Source organism: Acomys minous (assembly GCF_964271855.1).
Source record: "Acomys minous genome assembly, chromosome: 12".
In the NCBI taxonomy this organism is placed as follows: domain Eukaryota; kingdom Metazoa; phylum Chordata; class Mammalia; order Rodentia; family Muridae; genus Acomys; species Acomys minous.
The window spans coordinates 112,397,449-112,420,491 of NC_140493.1; the positions used below are offsets into that span (position 1 = coordinate 112,397,449).

Consider the following 23,043-nt stretch of genomic DNA (forward strand, 5'->3'; position numbering starts at 1 on the left):
GCCTGGATCCCTGGCATTTCCACAGTGCTGGGCTGGGGCCGTAGGGTCGCCACTGTGCCCTGTGGTGGGCTCCTGATGTTTTCGTTCTTTTCTTCCCAGGGAGCGTCTGCAGCAGCTGGGCGAGAGGACCCCTGTGTGTGTGTACATGAGGGATGAGGTAGGTGCTGGCCACCCAGCTCCTCTCCTACACTTGGGCTGCCCAACCCACTTCCCAGCCTGGAAACTTCGCTGCCTTGCGTCTTCAAAGCAGTGGTGGGAGCAACAGCTCCTGAAAGCATTATGTGTTCTGTGGAAAAAAGCGGAACAGCCGGCTCCTGCACTGGAGCCGAGCACGGCCGCCGGCCGCTCCTGAAACCTCCCTCAGAGCCCTGTTTGTTGTTTCAGCTTCTCTCAAAGCCAGAGAGTCACAAAAGTGGTTTCATTTTAGTAAATATTTGCTTTGCTCTGTGTTTTGATCTTTTTCAAAACTGAGTGCCGCGTGGCGCAGGCAAAGCTGGCAGTGAGGTTGTGCTGGCCCGCCAGCCCCGCCCGCCACCACGAGGACCCTCCTAGCCCTGGGTCCCCTGACCTCACAGGGGCTTTTTGTTTGTTCCCTGGCCCAGCGCCTCATCCTGGCTCAGGCAGAGGCTGTTTCTGCGGGTCCCCAGGAAGGCCCTGGGGTGGGGCAGGACTTTCTCTGTCAACTCCACTTGCCGTTCCTCAACCCAAGGAGCTGAGGGATGAGGAGGCTGCCCAGGACCCCGGGGACCCCTGGGACCCCTGGGACGCCAGCCTCATCACCCTGTTTGGTCACATAATCTGGGTCTTGAGCTATGTATGACTGCCTGCCCTTGTGGGTAGCTTCTCAGAGGGCCAGCCTTGGCTCAGTGGCTGTGGACAGTCTTGCCTGAGTCCTCCCTGTCCTGAGCTGAGTGGTCAGAAATGACCTGGGAGAATTGGGAAGTGTTTCTGCAGTAGCCGAGGCTGGAGATGGTGGAGCAGTTAGCTGGCCAGGGCAGGGCAGAAGAGACCACGAGACCAGGAATTCTGATTTGGGGGCTCTTACAGCTCACAGAGTTTTGAACACTGGGTGCCACCATCTTGTCTTCGGTCTACCAGAGAGAGTGGACTCTCTCTGTGGCCTGGTGGACGCCTGTGTGGAACTGAGAAGACCCGGATGCAGTGACCTGTGTGTCCAGATTCCCAAGGGTCAAGCTGCCCGTTTTCTTTTGCCCACTGTTGTAGAGGGCCTTGAGGCTGACTGGAGAGTGGTGGCCTAGAGCTGCTGTAATGGGTCTCAGAAATGTAGAAAGAGGTCTGGGTACTTGGTGTCTGGGCGGTTAGGCAGTAGAGATGCTGGCCATTGGTGGCCCTGGAGACTGGTGCCCAGGGAGTCATTGGGAGTATGGAGCATGCTGTGTGCCCTCCTTGTCCCCAAGATTCTGGCCAAGGAGCCATCTGTCTTCAGCACAGGATTCCTGGTTTCTGGGCACCTCACTCAGCTCAGTCTGCCTTCTCCAGGCATAGTAGGCTCAGTGCACAGCTGAGGAGGCCAGACCAGGCCAGGAGACAGATGGTTAGCGCACCCTCACCAGCTGCATGCTGGCCCTCACAGAATACAGATTTTTCAGGGACAGCTGAGGGGTTGCAGAGAGAGGGTACCCGGTCAGTGCTGGGCCTGGGGGATTTTACCAACCAGGGCTCAGGAGGTGGAGGGAGGTGTTCCAGGCTTGAGGAACTAGGCAGGGGCCTGTGTGTCTTGGTTTTTCTGCAGGTGACTGGTAGAGCTGCCTTGCAGAGCACAACGCTTCAGTCACTGGGCCTAACAGGCGGTAGTGCCACCATCAGGTAGGCTTGCTGGTCTGTTTAGTTAAAAAAGGGGCGGAGGGCTAGGTGTGGCACATGCCTGTAACCCCAGCACTAACCCTGAGGCTGAGGTGTGGGGGCCAGTGTGGAAAAGCTGAGAAGGCGCTGTGCCTGGGATTTGGAACGTGGGCAGTGCTGCCCTCGCAGTGAGCGGCGACATAACTGCCTTCGGGGAGCATTGCTTCCAGCCGGTTTCTCACTCTTCCTCTGGAGAGAGGACAAGAGGATTTCAGACGGGACCCTAAAGGAGGAAGGTTCACTCTATGGTGTTAGACTCACTCTTCTGCTCCCCAGGTTTGTCATAAAGCAGTGCGACACCACAGGCAAACAGGAGCCCATCTCAGTCAGGAGCAAGGCTGCAGGAAGTCCGACCTCCTCCATGTCAGCTGACCAGACGTCCAGCAGCCCCTCACTGCCTTTGAACCCTGGAGAGTTCAGCAGGGGAGACCTGAACCATCAGGGCGATGCAGGCACCTCAGGGACCAGCCCTGGGGATGGCCCGAAGCCAGCAGCTGTTCAGGCAAAGCACAGCACAGAGGAGCCTGCGTCGGCGCCGTTCATTCCCTTCTCTGGTGGGGGCCAGCGCCTGGGGGGCCCTTCTGCGTCCGTGAGATCCCTGACTTCACCTTCAGCCAAGTCACCCAAGCCTTTCTCTGGCCCTGGGGGCCCTTCTAAGCCCAAGAAGTCAAAGCCTGGTGAGGAGGAGCCCCAGCAGGAGCCTGAACCGGTAAGGAGTGCACTGAGCCTCAGTGGGCAAGACTGGACTCTGGCCATGCTGGCTGTGGTGTCCGAGGTGGTCCAGGCATCTCCTGGGCAGAGACTTGTTCTGTCTGAGCTTCCTGTTGAAGCATGCAGCTCTGTGAACTGTCCAGATCATCACAAGGATGTTCGTGCCACCCACGTGCCCACCTCCATGGGGCGACTGAGAGCAGCATCCACCCTCTTCTGCCTGGTTAGGGGTTTTGATGATGTGAAAATGGCTTTGAGTTTGATTTGAGTGTCCCATGCCAGGCATCTTGCCTGGCGTCCCCGTCTTGTTGCTGGTCAGCAGGTTCGACACGTAGGTAGAGCTTATGTGAGGTAGAGTGAGTTGTGTAAGGCTGGCAGTGGGCCTGTCTGCGGTCAGGACAGCCACACCTTCACAGAGAGCGTAAGCAGCGCCCTTGAGCTTGCTGCTGGGGATGGCTTTGGCATGGACAGTGCTGCTGGCTGCTGGTCACCTTAGCTGGGGCGGAGAGCAGCTCATTCCCGAGGCCTTAGGATGTGGCCCACTCGGTGTCCCTGGCCTAGAATGACCTGTGCTGTGTTACTTCTGTTGTGTGCTTGCCTGCTGTGGTTGTTGTTGTTTTTCGAGACAGGGTCTTTCTGTGTAGCCTTGGCTGTCCTGGACTTTGTAGACCAGGCTGTCCTGGCTGTCCTGGAACTCACAGAGATCCTCCTGCATCTGCCGACCTGATTTCTGAGACTACAGGTGTGCGCCACCGTGCCCAGCTGGTTGGTTTTCTTGAGGCGGAGCTTGTCACGGTGCCCCTGTTGCTGTGTGTTCCCATTGCAGTGTGCATCCATTTAAACAGTTTTGCAAAACAGCTTGGTTTTTTGGGTTTTTTGTTTTGTTTTGTTTTGTTTTGTTTCTTTCCTGTTTTTGCTTTTTGAGACAGGGTCTTACTACTGTAGTCCAGGCTGGCCTTGAACACACAGAGATCTGTCTGATTCATCCTCCTTCGTTGCTGGAATTAAAGATGTATACCACCATGCCTGACATAGCTCTTTGTCCTAATTGTGGGTCTGTCTTTGAGCTGTAGTTGTTGCTGTCCCCAACTGGCTAATGGCCCAAGCCAGCAGGAGGACATGGTGTGGGCCACTGTTGGTCTTTCCCTGCCTTCAAGGCTTGTGTAGTTTTCACTTGCTCATTTTTGGAACTCTGTAAGTGAGGCAGAAACCTCCACTGGCTTCTTGGAAGTGATGTGCTGTGTGTTCCCATCTGCACACGTTTGGGTTCCAGGTGTGGCATTAGCTTGTCCTCAGGTCCTCTGAGCCACATGAGAGTACCCTAATCTTCACTGAAGATTTCCTCAGAAAATACCGGAAGTTCCTAGACTGTCAGCTCAGCTCTTTCCCCAGTCTTCCAGAGTCCAGCCAAGCTGGACTCATTCAGCAAGACCTGTGGTTTCTGGCGCAGGGCTGCAGAGGGTCTCTCTCTGGCCATCACATTGTCTGAGGTTAGCTCTGGGCCAGGCTGTGAGGCGACCGTGCCTGGAGCCTTTTGTAGCTGGTGTCTTAAAGGAGAGAAGATTCGTTATTTATTTTCCTCTCAAATTTAAAAATTATTATTTTTTTAAAGACAAGGTCTCACTCACTATGCAGCCTGGCTAGTATGGAATTGCTCTGTAGATCAGACTGGCCAATTCACTCAGAGATCTCCCTCTCTCTGCCTCCTGAGAAGTGGGATTAATGCTATATGACACCACAAGTATCTATTTTAATGTTTCCATGTGTGTGTACAATACGTATTATGTTTTGCAAGTATGCAGGCACAAGTGTGCATGGTGTGGGTATGTGTACACATGTGTGCACAGGCACGTAGAAGCCTGAGGCTGATGTCCAGAGTCATCCCTTACTCACTGAGGCAGGGTCTCTCCGACAATCCCAGCGCTCACCCATGTGACTGACTTTGCTAGCTAGATTGCTCTGGGGATCCCTTGTTTTTGCCTTTGGAGGCTGGAACCACAGCTGGGCTGTCATGCACACCTGGCGCCCCCACCCCCACCCCCAAGGCAGGGTCTCTCTGTGTAGCCCTGCTTGTCCTGGACTCACTCTGTAGAGCAGGCTAGCCTCAAAACCACAGAGATTCGCCTGCCTCTGCCTCCTGAGTGCTGAGATCACAGGCGTGCACCCCCACACCTGGCTCACACCTGGCATTGTGTGGGCTCAGGGATCTGAGATCCCATCCCCTTGCTTGTTGAGCAAGTGCTGTAACCGCTCAAGCATCTCCCTGAGATAGGTCTTGAGAATGTAGCCAGGATGACCCTGAACTTGGGACGCTCGTATCTCATAGTCTGTGGACCACCAGGCCTGGCTTAGAGGTTTTTTTCATTGAACACAAGTTTCCTGCCTGGGATGCCCTCGGCAAGGCAGCTGCCTCAGGCCCAGGCCCTACAGCCACTCTTTAAAGTGATCCGGGTACAGGCAGTGCCCCCACTTGCACCCCGCTCCGTTCTCCCTCCCTTTCCTCTCTCCAGAGTGGGCCTGCTTACACCTGTGCTTGCATCCCAACGGTGGTGAGGCTCGGAGACAGGATGTCCCATCAAGTGCTGACGCGGTGGACAGGCTGACCCTGATGTCCCTGCCACCCTGGCCCAGGGCTTACATTCAGACTCACTGTGGGTTTGGAGACAGGTATAGAAACAGAGAGAGCCTCACCAGCAGGGAAGGCGCCTCCTGGGGTTCCTGCCTTGTGCACCTTCCTTTGGCCTCCTTCAGCATCCTGTTTTAGGGCAGGTCCCCTGCCATGGATTACTGAATTATCTGCCGAGACTTGACCCTCCTCCTCCTCACCTCGCTCCTGCCCAGCACTTCTGGATCCCAGGGTTGCTGTGCGTGCTGACAAGTTCATACCAGGTCCTCAGTGCCTTGGGGTGTTGCTACATCTAACAGTTGCCAATGAGATGAGACACACACACACACACACACACACACACACACACACACACACACACACACACACACACACACACACACACGTGCGCGCGCCAGAAGGGGGCATTGGGTCCTCTGGAGCTGGTGGTGTAGGCAGCTGTAAGCCACTTGGTATGGTCCTATGCAAGAGCATGAGCCCTGCTGACTGCTGAGGGCGTAGGGTTGTGTTTGCTAACACTTCATCTGTGGTGGCTGTGCTTGAGCGCAACGCCTCCTTGCGTTCTTGGCTCCTGAGCTTTGCCTTCGTGCTGTGGGTGTCCTTCAGCCTCTGTTGCGTTCCTGTCGCGTTGGTTGTGTTAGGTGAGTCACTGTGGCTGTGATGGCAAGAAAAAGCCTAGACTCTAGCTGCTTGGACCTTTGTTCCTGATCTTTGGTTGTCAGCGCTATCAGGTGGCGGCCTCTGCTTTGATTTCCTTTGACTCCATGTATTAATTTTTGTTGTCTGTGTAGAGTATGAGAGATTTCACTGGGTTCCCCAAGTGTTTGGTTCTAGCCAGTCTTGCAGCACAGACTTGAGCCGCACAGCTTCCTCTTGCCCTGTCCCGGCAGCAGCCAGTCTGCGGGTGCTGGGATCACGGGCATCCCCTCCAGTGGCTCCCTGCTGCTGCTGGGACTCATCTTGGAATAGCTGCCAGAGAGGTCTCCTCCTGGCCTTTCTTTGCCAAAAGTGACATGTCTCTTCAAGGACTTTATCCTTTCAAATAGTTTTCAGGATGTTAGCCAAGTTCCTGAGAAATTGCTGTTGGACATTGATGACGTGAGGTTGAGTTTCTGTTTACTTCACGTTGTGTCACCTTGGCTATGAACGTCACATTTCTTTCTGGGCTGTCACCTTGGCTATGGACGTCACATTTCTTTCTGGGCGGCTGTCTTGTCATGGCCTTTAACGTAGGCCTTGGATACTTGAAGTCACTTTCTGTGGTATGAGGAACAGGATCGGGGTTCCTGCTGCGCTGCCACAGATGGCCCCTTTCTTAGTTCCAGGAAGTCTGCCTTCATTTTTGTTGGGGTCTCTGTGACCATCCTGACTTGGTTTTTCGATGTCAGACCCATCTTGTCTCTGAGTCTCTAGTGTTCTTTGAGTCAGGGCAGTCTTAGTGGAGGCCTTCCCTTGACCTTGGGGAACATTCTATAACTTGACTGTAAACAATCTTTATCAATCTCCTCAGTTTTCTAAAAGTTTTCTCTTCAGACATTGGTGTTGAGGCCTGCAGGCAGCGCTTCCGTATCGACGGTGGGCCTCTGAGTGCTGTCTTCTTCACCCCTCACCTTTGAGCTTTTGGGTGAACTTGGGCTAAGCCATTCCTGCTTCCGTGGTCAGTTGCCAGGGATCTGTTTCATTGTCGGCCACATGTAAGTTTAGGTTAACAGTTTATTTCTGACCTTTGCGTATGTAGTCGGGGGGGGGGGGGGGGGGGACAGGCTGATAGGCTGTGCTCGCTTTCTTTCTTTCTTTCTTTCTTTCTTTCTTTCTTTCTTTCTTTCTCACTATTTGTTTAGCCTGGTCAATGAGCCCTATCCTCCCTCATCACTCCACCTTCCTATATGCTGGCGCCTCTGGAGACTTGAAGGCCACATGCAGTTGGTGGCTACGACAAAGAGTAATAGTTGGACTCCAGGGGAGGTTCCTGTGACTCCTCCTTGCTCAAGCAACAGCCCACACTGCTGTTGCCACAGAGCTACACATCACTGCTTATTTTATGCCATGACTCCTGGGCCGAGTCTCCGTGCAGGATGCCCTGTGATTGTGTTGGTCCCTAACTCTGGGAGGTAGTAGTAGTTCCAGAAGGTCTGTGCTGCCTGCTGCCAGCCCTGTCCAGCAGTGCAGCCTTTCTTCTCAAGGCTGGTGTGTACCCCTGAGCATACCTGCATAGCATTGTGGCTTGGCCTTTTCAGGTCCTACCTCTGGAGGGCTCCTGACCCTTTGTCTGACTTGTCCCAGCTGTCCCTGCTCTGGCCTCTGTCTGATGGCATCCTCTCACCCAGCCCCATAGCTGGGTTGTTTAAGTGTCTGCTTCGTCAGCATCCTGTGCAGGATAAAATGGTAAAGGCACCCATAGACTTTGGATGAGGTAGATGAGGCTGTGGACAGCTCTAGTACTGGCTGGAGACCAGAGTCCATTGTGGGACATGGGGAGGAAGTGATAACATAAGAGCCCAATTGGCCTGGGGTTGGGCCAGTGTATCTGCCCTCTTAGGCAGGCCTACCTTCCCTTCCTGAATCGCCCTCTGGGCCCCCTTTGTAACGTGCATAAGGGTGACCTCAGGATGTACCTTTTTCAGAGAGTTTGTCTGTATGGCTAATGCTCGGTTCCCACCTTATTTCCTGTGTGTGCTGCCGAGATGGCCACCGTGTATTGAGGAAAGGCCTCCCGTGTCCTGTTTGCTCAGATCTCAGCTGCCCATTCCTGTGCCCGTTCCTATGTGAGCTGTGGTACGGTAACCTGGTCCTGTTGGCCGTCATGCAGTCCCTGTTTGGGCCCCTCACCTAGTGGCTCTGAGGACAGTTTATGACTTCAGGGCTGAGCTTGTGATAGAACCCAGGGCAAGGTGCTTTGAGCCCACTGCTGAGGGGCTGACACTGTCAGTCAGGGACATTACTTGGGTGGCCAGTGGCAAGTTATAGTGCTGGTGCCAGTCTGACTAGCTTCCGTGTAGACACCACTTGAGGCCCTCACTCCTGCCCGTTGTCTCACATCTGAGGGGGAGGGGGCTGCTTACCTGTGTCCCTAGGGGGTGAGTGGTCACTCTTGTCCACCTCTTCAGAGCTTTGCTCACCTATTTGCTCATGGCTCTGAGTTCCAAGACTGTCCTTTTGGCGCAGTTCACCCTGGAGCGGGGAGGGAGCAGCGCCTTGCTGAGCCCTGCCCTGTGCAGCCTGGCTAATATGAAGTCCTGCGCCCACAGTCAGGGCGAGCTGGCTCCAGGGCCTTGGTCATCTGTTTAAGGGGCAGGCAGCTGTCTTTCCCCCACCTATGCCAGTCTTTAGTCTCTTGCTCCCTCTATGCCAACTTGAACCCATTCCTGACTGTATAGTGGGTGCAGCAGTTCAGGGCAGTTGGCAAGCAGTCACTGTCTCTCTGTCAGGCCCTCAGCCAGCAGGGTTGTTCATGGAGGGCGTCTGCTCTGCCTGTGCTCCTCTGCCTGTGCTCCTCTGCCTGTGCTCTTCTGCCTGTGTTCCTCTGCCTGTGCTCCTCTGCCTGTGCTCCTCTGCCTGTGTTCCTCTGCCTGTGCTCTCTGCCTGTGCTCCTCTGCCTGTGTTCCTCTGCCTGTGCTCTCTGCCTGTGCTCCTCTGCCTGTGCTCTTCTGCCTGTGTTCCTCTGCCTGTGCTCTCTGCCTGTGCTCCTCTGCCTGTGCTCTTCTGCCTGTGTTCCTCTGCCTGTGCTCCTCTGCCTGTGCTCTTCTGCCTGTGCTCCTCTGCCTGTGCTCTCTGCCTGTGCTCCTCTGCCTGTGCTCCTCTGCCTGTGCTCTTCTGCCTGTGCTCCTCTGCCTGTGCTCTCTGCCTGTGTTCCTCTGCCTGTGCTCCTCTGCCTGTGCTCTTCTGCCTGTGCTCCTCTGCCTGTGCTCTCTGCCTGTGTTCCTCTGCCTGTGCTCCTCTGCCTGTGCTCCTCTGCCTGTGCTCCTCTGCCTGTGTTCCTCTGCCTGTGCTCCTCTGCCTGTGCTCCTCTGCCTGTGCTCCTCTGCCTGTGCTCTCTGCCTGTGCTCTCTGCCTGTGTTCCTCTGCCTGTGCTCCTCTGCCTGTGTTCCTCTGCCTGTGCTCCTCTGCCTGTGCTCCTCTGCCTGTGCTCTCTGCCTGTGTTCCTCTGCCTGTGCTCCTCTGCCTGTGCTCCTCTGCCTGTGCTCCTCTGCCTGTGCTCTCTGCCTGTGCTCTCTGCCTGTGTTCCTCTGCCTGTGTTCCTCTGCCTGTGTTCCTCTGCCTGTGCTCTCTGCCTGTGCTCTCTGCCTGTGCTCCTCTGCCTTTGATCTGAGAGCCTTGGCAGCTGATTGATTGTGGAGCTGCCCCCACCCCACCCCACCCCTGCCTTGAGCTTCTTGTCACCAACAGCCCCACACCCAGAGGGCTGGCTGGCCACATGCATCTGCTTTGTGTCCCTACTCAGTCTTTGGGGGGAGGGGGACGGGAACAAAACAGAACTTTTTTGGGGAACTTCAAAGGTACACTTTAGTAATCAAAAAGAGTTTCCAAGTTTCCCATTAATGTTTTGCCTGTGTGTGGTTTTTGGATTTAAATAAAGACTCAGAAGAAAGAGACAGGATAAAATACAGGCAGGTCCTCGCTGAGGCCCGGGATGGTTCACAGAGCCCGGCGGTTCCTGCCTTTGATGTCAGACATTAATTATTAGAAGGTAGTTTTACTGGCGATCAGAACCGGGCTCTGGGAGAGGCTGGGGCTGCCCGGCGCCCCCTGGCCATGTCCTTTGAAGTCCCTCCACAGCCCAGGAGGCCGCCTTGTGAGCTCCAGCTCACTTGCAGGCCGGTCACAGCACATGACACCCCCTTGCCTGCAGCCTCCCCAGCAGCTGGCACAGGGGCCAACTCTGATCAAAGGCCCTGGATCCTCTTGGGCAGGACTGGCTGCCCCTCCCCCTGGGGATTTCCTTCGTGTCTGCCCCACGTGCCCTGCGCACACAGCCTGGTTCACCCTCCGTACCCTGGGCTGGTGGCTGGTTACTGCTAAGGGGCCGGCAGGGATCTGTGGTGGGCCTTGGGAAGTATGAAGTGCCAGGCTTGACGATTGTGCCGATTCACAATGCCAGCCAGGGCAGGGCGGCAGGTGTCTGTGGAGGGCTAGAGCCCGGTGCCCCTAGATGGGGACTCTGTGACTCTTGCTCTCTGCCCTAAGGGCTCCTGTTTCTGTCATCTCCAAAGTCTGGCCTTGGGCTTGCTGTGCTCCAGTGTCTGTGGGTAGCCCTCAGGCTCTGAGGACCCAGCTCACTTCCTCTGAGAGCTGCAGCCTGCACCTTCGTTGGAAGGTCTGCTGAGGCTTTGCAGTGGCCAACCGAATGTCGGGTTTTTGCTTGTTTTGTTTTATTTTAAAGATTTATTTATTTATTATTTATTGCATATGAGTGTTCTATCTGCAGAAGAGGGCATCAGATCACATTATAGATGGTTGTGGTTGCTGGGAATCAAACTCAGGACCTCTGGAAGAGCAGGCGGTGTTCTAAACCACTGAGCCATCTCTCCAGCCCATTTTATTTTAAACATCTTGTTTGTGTTTGTTTGTTTCTCTGTTTTAGAACCAGGGTTATACTGTGTCGCCTTGGCTGGCCTGGAACTTGCTATGTAGACCAAACTAGTCTCAGTTTCAGAGAGACACGCTGTCTCTGCCTCCTTAGTGCTGGAATTAAAGATGCGTGCCACCGTGCCCAGCTCATCGTCATTTTCAATAATGTGTGTGTCTGTGTGTGGCTGCGAGTACATGGTTGCAGTACCCACACGTGCCAGAAGAGGGTGCGGGGTCATAGAGCTGGGGTTCCAGGTGGTTGTGAGCCACTCACCGGTGTGAGCTGTGAGTTCTGGGGACTCAGGGTCAGCTTTCTGCAGGAGCAGCACATGCTCTTAGTGCTGAGCTATCTGTCCAGGTGCTTGCGCTTCCCCAGGGTAACTCAGGGCCCTCTGCGCATTGCACACGTGCAGCAGAGAACGGTCTAGGAGAGCAAGGGCCCCGTTGCTCCACCCAGCCTGGTGCTGAGTGCTCCAGGGTTCATCGTGGATGCTTGTCGTCTGTTTTTATTTTTTTAGACAGGGTTTTATTATGTAGCCTTAGCCGGCCTGGAACTGACTCTGTAGACCAGGCTGGCCTTGAACTCACAGACTCCTCTGCCTCTTCTTCTTGAGTACTGGGATTATAGATACACCCCAGCAGACCCAGCATGGAGGGTTGTCTTTCCTGATCCCCAGGAGCAGGGGCCAGACACATCCAGGCCATCCCTCCCTGCACTGACCCACCCTTAGCTTCAGTGAGGTGGTAGATGCCTCTGAGGCAAACATGCTCCAGATGTTTGGGTTTCAGTGCTGCGGCTGAGGGTTTGCAACTGTGCTCTGCATGGCGCGTGTGCGCCCCTCCCCCAGGCGGGTTTCTCTGTGTAACTTTGGCCGTCCTGGAACTCACCGGGCTGGCCTCAAACTCGGAGATCCGCCTGCCTCTGCCACTTGAGTGCTGGGAGGACTAAAGGTTTGCGCCTCACCCGCTTTGGTCGCTTTGGTCATTTCTTTGAGAGGGAGTCATTCATACCCACAGCAGAGAAGCTGAGCAGCAGCTGAGAGACATGTGCCTGGAAATGAAAGCTGCCCTGGCGCTGTCACTGTGCTGGGTCAGATTCGCCCGCAGGTGTCTTGAAGACGGGCAGCCCAGAGGGTGCTGAGTCTGTCTGGCCTCCTGCTCTGGCGCAGCTGTCTCCTGCTGTGCTGGCCAGGGCCTTTGATGGTGTCCCTGTGCTCAGGCGCCTCCCTCACAAGGGTGGCTGAGCCCGTGAGGGACTGGGAGGTTTGGCCTGCGTCCCTCTTGTAGTGACTCATGTAAGCTCAAAGCCTCAGGGGAAGCGCTTCACATTCCCTCCGCCAAAGCCATTGTCAGCGCTGGCGGGGCTGAGGGAAAGCAAGCAAGGGGGCAGCAGCCGTCACGGAAAAGCTGAGATTGAGGTCACCTCTAAAGAGTGCTCACATTTTTTCTTCATCTGTCATCATGTCCTGGAAAATCACTGTCAAAAAGGGGGACTTAGCAGGCCCATTTCTAATGTGAGTAGGGAACCCCGGGAGCCACCAGACCCTGCCATGGCTGGGCAGGCCAGGCTCCAGTGAGCCCTGTCCCCAAAGGCTCTCTGCTTGGCGTGGCCCTTTACTCCCTATTTCCTACTGACCCTGGGGTGGCCCCTGCCTGGACATTGCTCACACTGGTGCCCACCTGGCCCTCAGGGGTCTCTCCTCTGTGTCCCTGTGTCCTAGCTCTCAGCTGCTTGGGGTCAGGAGTGCTGGAGTTTGTGCATATGGGCGACGACTGCTTTCTGTCCTGCTCGGCTGCCCCTGCCTATAGCCTGCCCACCTGGCCTCCTTTCTGGTCAGTGTGCAAGACCCACTGCTAGCCAAGACTCAGACTCTGTAGTGTTCCTGGGCTCCCTGGAGCCAAAGCCTCCTGTGTGGGCTTTAGTGACGGGTCTTTCATCCCAATGTCAAGCCATCATAACCCCACCAACAGGGAGGCCACCCACCATCCATTTGTGCGCTGTGCCTCAGTTTCTTCACCAGTCACATAGCAACCGTAACACGCCCTCACCCTGTAGGCTTATTTTGAGGACTTGAGGCCAACATGCACGGGCCTCCTGGGGACAGGCTCTTTGGGAGGCCTTTTACACCGCACCCCCTCACACCGCACCCCGTCACACTGCACCCCCTCACACCGCACCCACTTCACACAGCACCCCCTGTTCCTTCATTGGCTTGTTTTTGGGAGCCTCCTGCCAGGCTTCTCATTGTGATACCAGGAGCCCCTTGGCTTTCCAGGCACAGCACACTGGGGCACGGCCTTTAGTGTCCTCCCCACAGCACACTGGGGCATTAGGGTGTCACTGTTTTGGTTGGAGGAGTGGCAGGACAGCCCCTTTCTGCTCCTTCAGGCCCCAGCGGTGCTCTGGTTGTCTCACTGGCCTAGTCAGGTTGGACGACCCTTCACAGCTGTCCCTGTGTGCTTTCTTTCTCCTGATGTCTCATCTCCAGAGTTGAATTCTTTATCATAACCACAACATCTCCATAAGTATACCTAGGATGGGGATCAAGTGTTAAGACTGTCAGGATGGCACATAGGAGCCAGGCACTGGCAGAACATACCAAGTAAAGTGGGTCAGGCATGGCTAGGGGACAGCTGTGTGGCCTCTGCACTGGTGACTGCCCTGTTGCAGCCCCTCCCTGCCCAGCGGCTCTTGGGAGGACTGTGGGGCTGATAGAGTTTCTGCACTGGGTTCCCTGGCGTCGCCTGCTGCCACTGCTGGCAATGTGATGCTTCCAGACAGATAGCCGCAGACCTTGTGCAGTGTCATGGCAGATTTTAGAGCCTTGGACCCTTCTGTAGCTGCTCTCTTGGCCTGATCCTTGCCAGTAGGTGCCAGTGGAGCCGTTAGCTTAGTGTTCTTAGGTTGCGACAGAGCTGTCCTGCACAGGCTCTTTGACATCTCCTCTGGTCCCTGGGCTCCCATAGCTTGTGATACTTTTCTGAGTAAACCGGGGAGAAAGGTCCAAAACAATGAAAGATGGCAGTTTTATTATTCTGATTAAAGTCAGCAGCCCATGGACAGTGTGATGCTGATGTCCCCGTATCCCGTGTCCTAGAAATGGCTAGCAGTCTACCGTCCTCCCTGCTGCCCTCAGGCTGTTCCTAGGGAGGCTCCAGAACTGGCAGCAAGAGAGCCTGCCCCACGCTCCTCTCTTCTTAGCCTGAGGCTACATTTGCCTTCAGCTCCCAGGCTGCCACCACCCAGCCTGGACTGGCTGTTCATGGACACTGTTGCTCATAGCTCAGGATGTGCCTGGGTGAGCTCTTGGCCTGCTGGAATGCAGGCGCTGTGGCCACGGGGGCAGCCTGGCGCCTGGCATCATGTTTTAAAGACCTCTGGAGCAGACTGCCCGCAGTGGCTACTGCGTGGCTGTGGCTTTAAAAGGGCAGCCCCCTGGGTCCACGGTTAGCCACCTGTGGTCCTGTCCAGGCCTTGGCCAGCCTTTTTAGCCATGTAGCCCGAGGTTAGATGGGCTCCCAGGCTGGAGCAATATGGCAAAGCTTAGTAGATTGTACGGGTATGGTGTCTGTGAACAGTATCTAATGAGAGGACTTCCCAGAAGACATCTGGGACATGTATGCACCAAAGTCCACCCAGTGGGGGCATATTGAGGGTGAGTACCTTGGTCCTGGCTAGGGTCAACCTCCTTGGCCCTGAAGGCATCCACAGAATGATGGCGGAGGGCAAGAAGGGGACGCTTGGTTCTAGGGCCAGACAGCCTGTCCTAGGTTGTCAGCGTTTCAGGGCCTGGCATTACAGTTGTTTTGTGCCCAGCATGGGCTCTGCCAGCCCAGCGGGCACCTTGGTCAGGCCTGGCTCCATGGGGTGGCGCTAGCATGGAGGAGGTATCCCATCCCCCTGGGCACCACACACGGACTGGGCCTGCCTTGTAATTTTCATTGCCATTGATGCCAATTAGGAGTGACGCCGTCCCTTCCTCTGTCCCTGGGTGGGCAGAGGAATGGCCAGCTTGCTCCCTAGGGAGGGAGAGGTGGAGTCAGCCTGGCTCTGGGGCTGTGGCCGAGAGAGGGCAGTAGGGCAGCTGGCTGGGGTTTTTTGCCAACACTCTAATTTGGTGGCTTCCACTATTCCTCCTTTTTGGAACCCCTGACGTGGCCTCCAACAGGGGTGCAGCTCCCCAAGTTGGTTTCCTGATCTTGAGGTTCTTCCATTGAGGCAAGAAATATGTTAGGACACCCCCTGGGCCGCTCTGAAGTGCACTTCCCATGGGCAGCACCGATGCCCACTGAAGGCTGAGCATCTCCACCTCAGGCCTCCTAAACATTGCTGTCCTGAGCCCTCCTCTGGCCCTGTGCTGCACAAAGGCTATGGAATGGTTTGCTGGGACGGGGAGTCTCCGTGGCTGTTCCAGCTGTGGGAACATACGCATGCACGCACACACTGAAGCCATGTCACCTGAATTCCTATGTTCACAGCCCGTTGACCGAGATCCTGTGGTGTGCCACCCTGATCTGGAGGACCTGTTGCAGCCCTGGCCAGCAGAGGTACCTGACGAGTTCTTTGAAGTGACTGTGGATGATGTGAGGAGACGCCTGGCTCAGCTCAAGAGTGAGCGGTGGGTGCTCCTGGCCCCATGGTTATCTCCAGTGGCTCTCCTGTGTGGCCTCACCCTGGATATCTCCAGTGGCTCTCCTCTGTGGCCTCACCATGGATATCTCCAGTGGCTCTCCTGTGTGGCCTCACCCTGGATATATCCAGTGGCTCTCCTGTGTGGCCTCACCCTGGTTATCTCCAGTGGCTCTCCTGTGTGGCCTCACCCTGGATATCTCCAGTGGCTCTCCTGTGTGGCCTCACCCTGGATATCTCCAGTGGCTCTCCTGTGTGGCCTCACCCTGGATATCTCCAGTGGCTCTCCTGTGTGGCCTCACCCTGGTTATCTCCAGTGGCTCTCCTGTGTGGCCTCACCCTGGATATCTCCAGTGGCTCTCCTCTGTGGCCTCACCCTGGTCCTTCCTACCCTCTGGGGGAGAAGAGTCCTTTGGGCCTCGGAGAGCAAGGGGAAGGCAGTTGCTTTTTGGGCTCAAGGTGAGGAGCTTTTCTGTTGAGACCTGACTGTGGTCCTCTTCACCACAGAAAGCGCTTGGAAGAAGCCCCCTTAGTGACCAAGGCCTTCAGGGAGGCTCAGATGAAAGAGAAACTGGAACGCTACCCAAAGGTAAGCAGTGACTTCCCTAAGTTCCTGTGGGGAGGACACACCCCAGCAAGTGACTATTTTGTGGCCAAAGGTAGTTCACAGCTTAGGTAGCCCCAAGCTTGCATAGCCCACAGCACCATAGGGGACGGGTATTCCCTGGTTGAGTGGGTATCCTAACAGGCCTGCGCGCCTGAGGCTCAGGATTAGCCAGCTAATCCTTCAACATTTTATAATGAAAAGGTCCTTTTTTTTTTTCAAGTGCTAAAAATTGAACTTGGCCTTGTACATGCTAGGCAGGTGTTTATCACCAACTATCCCCAACCCCGTAATGAAAAATCATTTCTGTGTGCTTTGTTGTTGTTTGGTGTTCTGCCTCCACCTCCTGAGCACTGGGATTCCAAGGCACAGCACCACACTCAGCCTTGGAAGCTCAGGCTTGGAAGCACACACAGGGCACATCAGATCAGTGTGTCCATGTGTCCGTGCATCCTGTGATCTATCTATTCACGTAGACAGGGGCCCCTGTGGTCCAGGCTGTCTTCACGTCTAGTTTATAGGCAGAGATGACCGTGGATCCCTGACCCTGAGGTTATGGGACTGTGCCGCCACGCTGAGCTGGTGAGCTCTTAAGGGCGCACATGTCTGCACATTTGGGCACCTGGCTCCTTTTTCTTGTAGTTCAGATGCTTTGAGGAGCTTGGGGAACATGACGCCTGGGGTAGCTGGCAATTCCTGTGCTGGGTGTAGCTATGACTCCCTTCTGACTGTCTTGCTTGCTCCTGAACAGGTGGCGCTGAGGGTCCTGTTCCCTGACCGTTACATCCTGCAGGGTTTCTTCCGCCCCAGTGAGACAGGTGAGTACCTGCAGTGGCCTGGGGAGGGCCACTGTGCCCTGTTGGGCTGTTCTAGGCCCGAGGACTGCAGTTCCTGACTTTGGAGCTCCAGGAAGATGGGGTAGTTGCAGGCTGCAGTCCTCTCTATGTGACATGCAGGTGGATCTGAGGTCGCAGCCGCTGTGCAGAGCTAGAGTACCCCCTGGCGGCCTGTTGTCAGGCCGTGAGGAGGAAGGAATCTAGGCTTGAAGGGCTTCCCACCCTGTCAGGGCTTGGCTTCTCCAGGAGCTGGAGATGCTGTGGCCTTGCCTGGCATGGCTGTCAGTACGCAGTCTCTCTTGCATCAGGATGGGGATCCTAGAAGCAGTCTGTACTGTGGTTCAAACCAGGCTGAGCACCTAGGATGGTGGGAAAGCACTGTTGAACCCCCATCCAGGGCTTAGCATTGGCCAACAGGATGGATGTGAGTTTGCATTGCCAGGGGGGGGCCCTGGACCTGATGTCCCGAGGTTCCCAGCAGGAAGGGTCAACTCTGCTGATGTCCCCTTTCTCCACAGTGGGGGACCTGCGAGACTTTGTTAGGAGCCACCTGGGGAACCCTGAGCTCTCCTTCTACCTGTGTAAGTCCCTGTTCCTCAGCCTCTGTCTGGCACTGACCCTCCTTCCCTCTTTTTAGTCTTCAAGGTGTGACCTTCTTTCTGGGATGGGATTTGACATGTTTTTGCCCTAGAAGCCAAGTTGTCTAGCTACCCAGCCCTGTGGTCCCTGGAGAGAGTGTCAGTGCCCGGCTCCCTAACTTGGACTCTTTCCCAGTCCCAGTGGTTCAGGTTGCAAGGGAGATTGGATCCAGGATATAGCTGTCAGCAGGGTGGTGAGGACCCCTTTGAGCAGCAGAGGCGGGTGGGCGACCTGTGACATGAGAGGCAGTTCACAGTGCCTACTGAGGCCTGCCTGTCCTGAGGTGGGGGCGCTGCCACTGCCCTAAAAGACAGTCCCCTCTCTCCACAGTCATCGCTCCTCCCAAAATGGTCCTGGATGACCACACGCTGACTCTCTTTCAGGTACCAGTTGCCTCACGGGGGCGCTGCTGGGGCTTGCTGTGCTGGGAGGGCTGGACGCCATGCTGCGGTTGGGTTGGGAGGCAGCTAACCCTGGCAGGCGCTGCTTGGGTAATAAAGCCTTTTAGAGCCAGTGAATTCAGAGGGAGCAGTGCGCCTCTGAAGTTGTTTCTGACAGGGCTTTCCCGTCTCCTCCGCTTCCTGCCTGGTTCAGCCCCAGCTTGGGATGGGCCTGCCCAACTAGCTGGCCTGCTGTACTCAGCTGGGGCCGCCTGGAGGTCCTGGCCCTGGGCTGCTGGATGACACTTCTAGCAACTTCCTAGCCTCTGGGTGAGGAAGGGGCCTGGCAAAGGAGTGGTACAGAGCCCCAAGAGGGCTGGGGTCCTTGACTGCTGTTGCCCCTAACTCTGCCAACTCTCTTCTGAGCTAACCTTTCCCCTGGAGCAGGAACCCCATGGTTGGCCCCAGGCTGTTCCATGGGGCCTTTGGAGGCCCTGAGCTCCAAGAAGAGGCTGCTTGACCTTGCGCCCTGCAAAGCCAATAGGACCGAATGCCTTGTCTTGGGCCTCCTGGGAGAGCAGCTGGGCCCCCCCAGCCCCTCTGGCCTAATGGTTTCCTTTTCAAAGTCTTTAGATATTTTAATTAACAACAGAGGCGCTTCTACAAAGGTCTGGGTTGGGGGGTGACAGGCTCCGCTGGCTGCCTAGAACTGCCCCCGTTGGGGTGAGGTGGGGCAGGGAGCGGGCTGGGAGGGAGGAGGTGGAGCCACGTGGGCCTGGACTAACGGAAAGCGGGAGGTACCCAGAGCGGCCCTGTGACCCTGGGATTCCCTTCCTGGCTCTTGAACCTCCAGGTGCCCTCTTCCTTCATTGCTGCCTTTCCCTACCTCCCTGGCCAGCTTGTTGATAAATATTGAATCTAGAAGATGCTCTGGGATTGAGGGCCAGTGCCCAGTCCCCTCCCCCAGGCTGGGCTCACATGCCCCCTCCCCAAGCCCCCGGGTGCCTCTCATCCGCCTTTGCCTGATTCCCTGTGACACTCCACTGCTACCAGCAGCCGGCTCCTTTCATGCATCACCTCTGTCTGGAGCCACAGGACAGGGCCTCCCAAGGGGTGGCATCCCTGCCTGCTGCTGAGGGAAGAAGCCTGTCCCCCTCTAGTAGGTGAGCATCCCCAGCCCTGGAAGCTGCAGCTTTCCCATCTCTGGAAGGACTGGGCTCTGCTGTCCAGGGGTGGGGATGACACTGGCCCAGGAGAGCAAGGGCTTTCTGAGGGCTCCGAGGGAGGGAGGACTAAAACTTCAAAGGTGGGAAGAGTCCTACTTGCACTGTACACCTTCTGGGGCCGAGCCCTAGTCTCCCTGCCTGGCCCCGGCCCACCTCCATGCTCAAGGCTTTGGAGATCGGTAGTGTTTTGTTGGTGCCACAGGGAAGGAAGTCAGGCAAAGCAGGGAAACGCCTAGAGACCCTGTGCCCAGCTCCACCTGGCCTGCTGTGCTTTCTGAAGCATGGAGAGGTCTTGCCTTTCTTGCCCCTAGTGTACTCTGGGAACTGCTGGTCAGTTCACACACACACACACACACACACACACACACACACACACACACACGCACGCACGCGCTCTGAGGAGTCCTGGAAGCCTATCGGGAGTGGTGTTGGCTTGAAAGGTGTATGTAGTCAGGTGGTCAAGTCTGTCCCGCTGCTTCTGTGTCTGTCTGTGCTGGGGTGGAGACTAGGTCAGATCCTGGAGTTGTGGGCCTGTGTTCAGTCCAGTGTGGGGCAGAGCGACCCATGGTGGGCTGTGGAGTGAGCAGAGGCTGCAGTCTCAGGTGTTGAGTGGGTGAGCTGGGGAGGAGCTGGTCCCAGGGACTAGAGGACTCCTTCCTGCGCTCTCCTGACTTCCTGCCCCAAGCTGGAGTTGTGTCACCTCCAGGTTCAGGGAGAGGAAGTGTGAGGAGTGAGGTAGGCCCTAGACTCTGCTGCTGATGGAAGAAAACAATGCCCAGGGTGCTCCTCATACCCCTGCGGAGTCAGGTGACCAGTAAGTCTCCCGAGCACGGTGTCCTTACCCCCTACCATTGGAGTGTAGCCCACTCTCCCCTGGAAGGAGACCCCAGCAACAGGCTGTCCTGCTGCGCCCTCCCTTGAACAACCTTGACCTGGCAATGACTAGTGTTTGCTTGGAATAGGCAGGCAGCTCAAGAATACAAAGTCCCAAGGGCAGCCTTGGCCTCTTACAGGATATTTGGTCCTGGGGAGAAAGAAGAAGGTGGCAGCCTTGCTTTTGGGGTATGAACTAAATTGCTGGTCCTGAAGAGGGCAGAAGCTCACACTGTCCACAGTGCAGAGAGGAATAGTGGGGTTCAGGGAGGCCCATTCTTGGGTTCATATTAAGACCCAGTGTCCTCTGAAACCTGGTGAGCCTTGATGTCAACAAGTCTACTGCCCTCACCCTCCCCATCTGGGGCTGGCCATAGGCGTGGGGGAGACAGAGCCCACAGCCAGCCTTTCCTCAGGGTGCTCTGGGCCCTGCTGGCCCTCCCTGAGCTTCCCACTAAGTTGCCAGTGGTGAGAGTAGCCGGTGGCCCTGGCCACTGCACGGCTGCCTCGGTGGGAGGTAGGCCAGCCATTCTGGGCTGAGGAGGACTTGAGCAGCGTCCTCCCATTCCCCTGCGTGGATGCCTGGCTTCCTTTTGGCGCCTTCCCAGGGGCACTAGGGCAGCCCCCCGCCCACCCCACAGGCCTCTTCTCAGGATGCTTTGATCGCAGACCTCACAATTGCGTTTCAAAGCATTCACCGCCCTTGTTTGTGTCCCTCTGCTGCCGGCTGGAGGCTGAGGTTTCAGCGTTCCTAGGCCTGGCCTTTGAAGCTTGCTCTTATTAATCTTTTAACATCCCCCCCAACCCCGCCCACCCCTCCAGCCTGTGGCACTCACAGGAGCCTGGAGCCTGGAAAGAATGCCCTCAGCTGCAGCTGCAGCCCCTTCCCAAGTCCTGCCAGACTCATGGCTACCCTCAGCCTCTGGCCTCGCCAGCCAGCCCCAAGCCCAGCCCCCGCCCCCACCTCCCTTGGACACAGAGGTAAGAAAAAAAGAAAAACCCAAAACCATTCTGATGTATGATACTAGGGCTTCTTGGGCAGGCTGGGCTGTTGAGGCCTCAGAACCTTGGGTCCAGGGGAGGCACCTTGTCTCCTGGCTCCCACCACCACCTTGCCCCAGAAAGCAGGGCCAGTCCTTACACAAAGCCCCACACCCTCTGCGCTTTGGATAGGTGGACCACTGGATGGCAGAGCCAGTTGGGAGCCACTTCTCACTGTGTGGACTGCGGCCTCCTTCACATCCCACTGCCCAGCTGTAGCACCAGAAAATTTGGTGCTGGTGTGGTTAGGATAGGTGTGGTCAGCATAGGTGTGGTTTAGGAGCCTTTGATCCCAGACTTTGAGTTGGGTTTTCAAAGCACTAGCTGCCCTTGTTTGGGTGGGACAGGAGGAGCTCGGGCTGGTCCTGGCTCTGGCTTCCTACTTTGTCCAGTGACAACCCTGCCTGGGCTGGTGTAGCTTACAAGGAAGTGCCTCTCAGCTCATGGCTTCTCTAAAGTAGCTTGATTCTGGGAGCCAGCCCCTTGCCTCATGCCTGGACCTGTCCTGGGGGCTCCTGCCTCCCAGTGGTTCTGGGTACATTCCTAACACTCAACCCATAGCCCCTCACGCTGGTTGGTTGGTTTGTTTTGCATAAGTGGGGGAGGGGTTTATGTCACGGGACAGTTATACAGGTCTCTCTGACCCACTTCTGTTACTAGACAGTGTCAGGCTGTCCACCCAACTCAGCAGCCCTGGGCAACATGTGCCTGAGTCAGAAACTCAAGTGACATCGAAATTTTGCTAGTACTACTGCTGGGGTAGTGGATGTGAAGGAGGCCGCAGTTCACACAGATGAGAAATGGGGATCCACGCTGGCGCCCTGGAGTGCTAGAGGAAGGGGTAGAGTCATCTTTGGGGAACACTGGCTGCCTGGCACTCAGCCTTCCCCGCTCCCTGCCATCCTTGTAGGCAAACCTCTTCCCTGCTGCCCTGGTGCACTTTGGAGCTGAAGAACAAACAGGTGAGTGAGGCCTCATTTCTGACCCAACAGGGGAGTTTACCTGATTCCTAAAGCAAGATGCCTTCACTCTGGTGAAGGTCCTCATGTGGGTTTGGGGGACTGCAGCCCAGTACCCACCTCCCTGGGACACCTGCCTAGCCACACCCCACTTCCAGTGTGTGGGTAGCAGTGCAGGTGTCATCTCTGGCCTCCGAAGGTCTCTACCTGGAAGCTGGGCTGCTAGAACACACCGTCTCCCCATCTGCGGCTGATGTGCTGGTGGCCAGGTAAGTTCCTGAGGGGTGGGAGCCCCTCCAAGGCTGTGCCCACCACCTGGCCTTGACCTCTCGCCCTTAGGTGTATGTCCCGAGCCGTTGGGTCCCCACCCCTGCTGCCAGACCCTGACCCTGAGTCCCTGGAGTCTGAGACAATTGCTGAGGAGGAGGCACTGGGGCCCCCAGAGCCCATCCAAGGGACAGCCCAGCCTGTGAGGAGAAGCCTAGGCAAAGTGCCCAAGTGGCTGAAGCTGCCAGGTGCCTGCCTGCCAGGGACTGGCTGGGTAGGGCAGGGTGGCTGGGCAGGAGCCCAGGGCCGTGTGCTCACTCTGGTGTTTGCATCACAGCCGGCAAGAGGTGAGCGCTGCCAGCCTGGAGCTGCCCATCGTCAGCCACAGGGCCCCACCCACCCACCCCGAGCAGGAATAAAGACTCGCGCTTCTCTCAAGGTCCTCTGTGTTTTTTCGGCAGAAAAGGCCACAGGCCTCCTTCTAGCTCAGTCTCATCCACTGCTACCCAAAGGGAGAATGGCTGGGATGCAGGGTGTTTCTATCTTTAAAAAGCTGAGGTACCTCTGAAGGGCCTGAGAAGGCCGGAAGTCTGGGCAGGCCAGCTTCCTCTCCACTTACATCTGACCTCTGGTTGGAGCTCTGTGTCCCACCCGCCAGCCCCTTCCTGAAGGTCTCCTGTCTCCCACTCTCCAGTGCTTGGAAGCCAGAGCCTATGGAAGGGTGTGTGTGTGTTAGAGGTTGCAGACGCTCAGAGCAGCTCTGTCCACCCAGCTTGATCCAGTCTGGCAATAGCCTTCAGAAGCTACCCTCCAGTCTATT

General features: G+C 56.3%; 1 protein-coding gene across 1 annotated transcript in view; it reads left to right on the forward strand.

Moving 5' to 3' along the window:
• The window catches only part of ASPSCR1 (ASPSCR1 tether for SLC2A4, UBX domain containing), a 34,682-nt gene extending 12,021 nt beyond the window's left edge, over positions 1 to 22,661 (forward strand). The window contains exons 5-16 of the mRNA XM_084751436.1: positions 100 to 157; positions 1,754 to 1,827; positions 2,140 to 2,572; positions 15,248 to 15,387; positions 15,906 to 15,987; positions 16,754 to 16,820; positions 17,357 to 17,419; positions 17,808 to 17,860; positions 21,908 to 21,959; positions 22,156 to 22,225; positions 22,296 to 22,471; positions 22,561 to 22,661. Coding sequence (XP_084607562.1) covers positions 100 to 157; positions 1,754 to 1,827; positions 2,140 to 2,572; positions 15,248 to 15,387; positions 15,906 to 15,987; positions 16,754 to 16,820; positions 17,357 to 17,419; positions 17,808 to 17,860; positions 21,908 to 21,959; positions 22,156 to 22,225; positions 22,296 to 22,471; positions 22,561 to 22,574 — 1,282 coding nt within the window. The 3' untranslated portion in view covers positions 22,575 to 22,661. The remainder of the gene's footprint in view (positions 1 to 99; positions 158 to 1,753; positions 1,828 to 2,139; positions 2,573 to 15,247; positions 15,388 to 15,905; positions 15,988 to 16,753; positions 16,821 to 17,356; positions 17,420 to 17,807; positions 17,861 to 21,907; positions 21,960 to 22,155; positions 22,226 to 22,295; positions 22,472 to 22,560) is intronic.
• Positions 22,662 to 23,043: the final 382 nt, after the last annotated feature.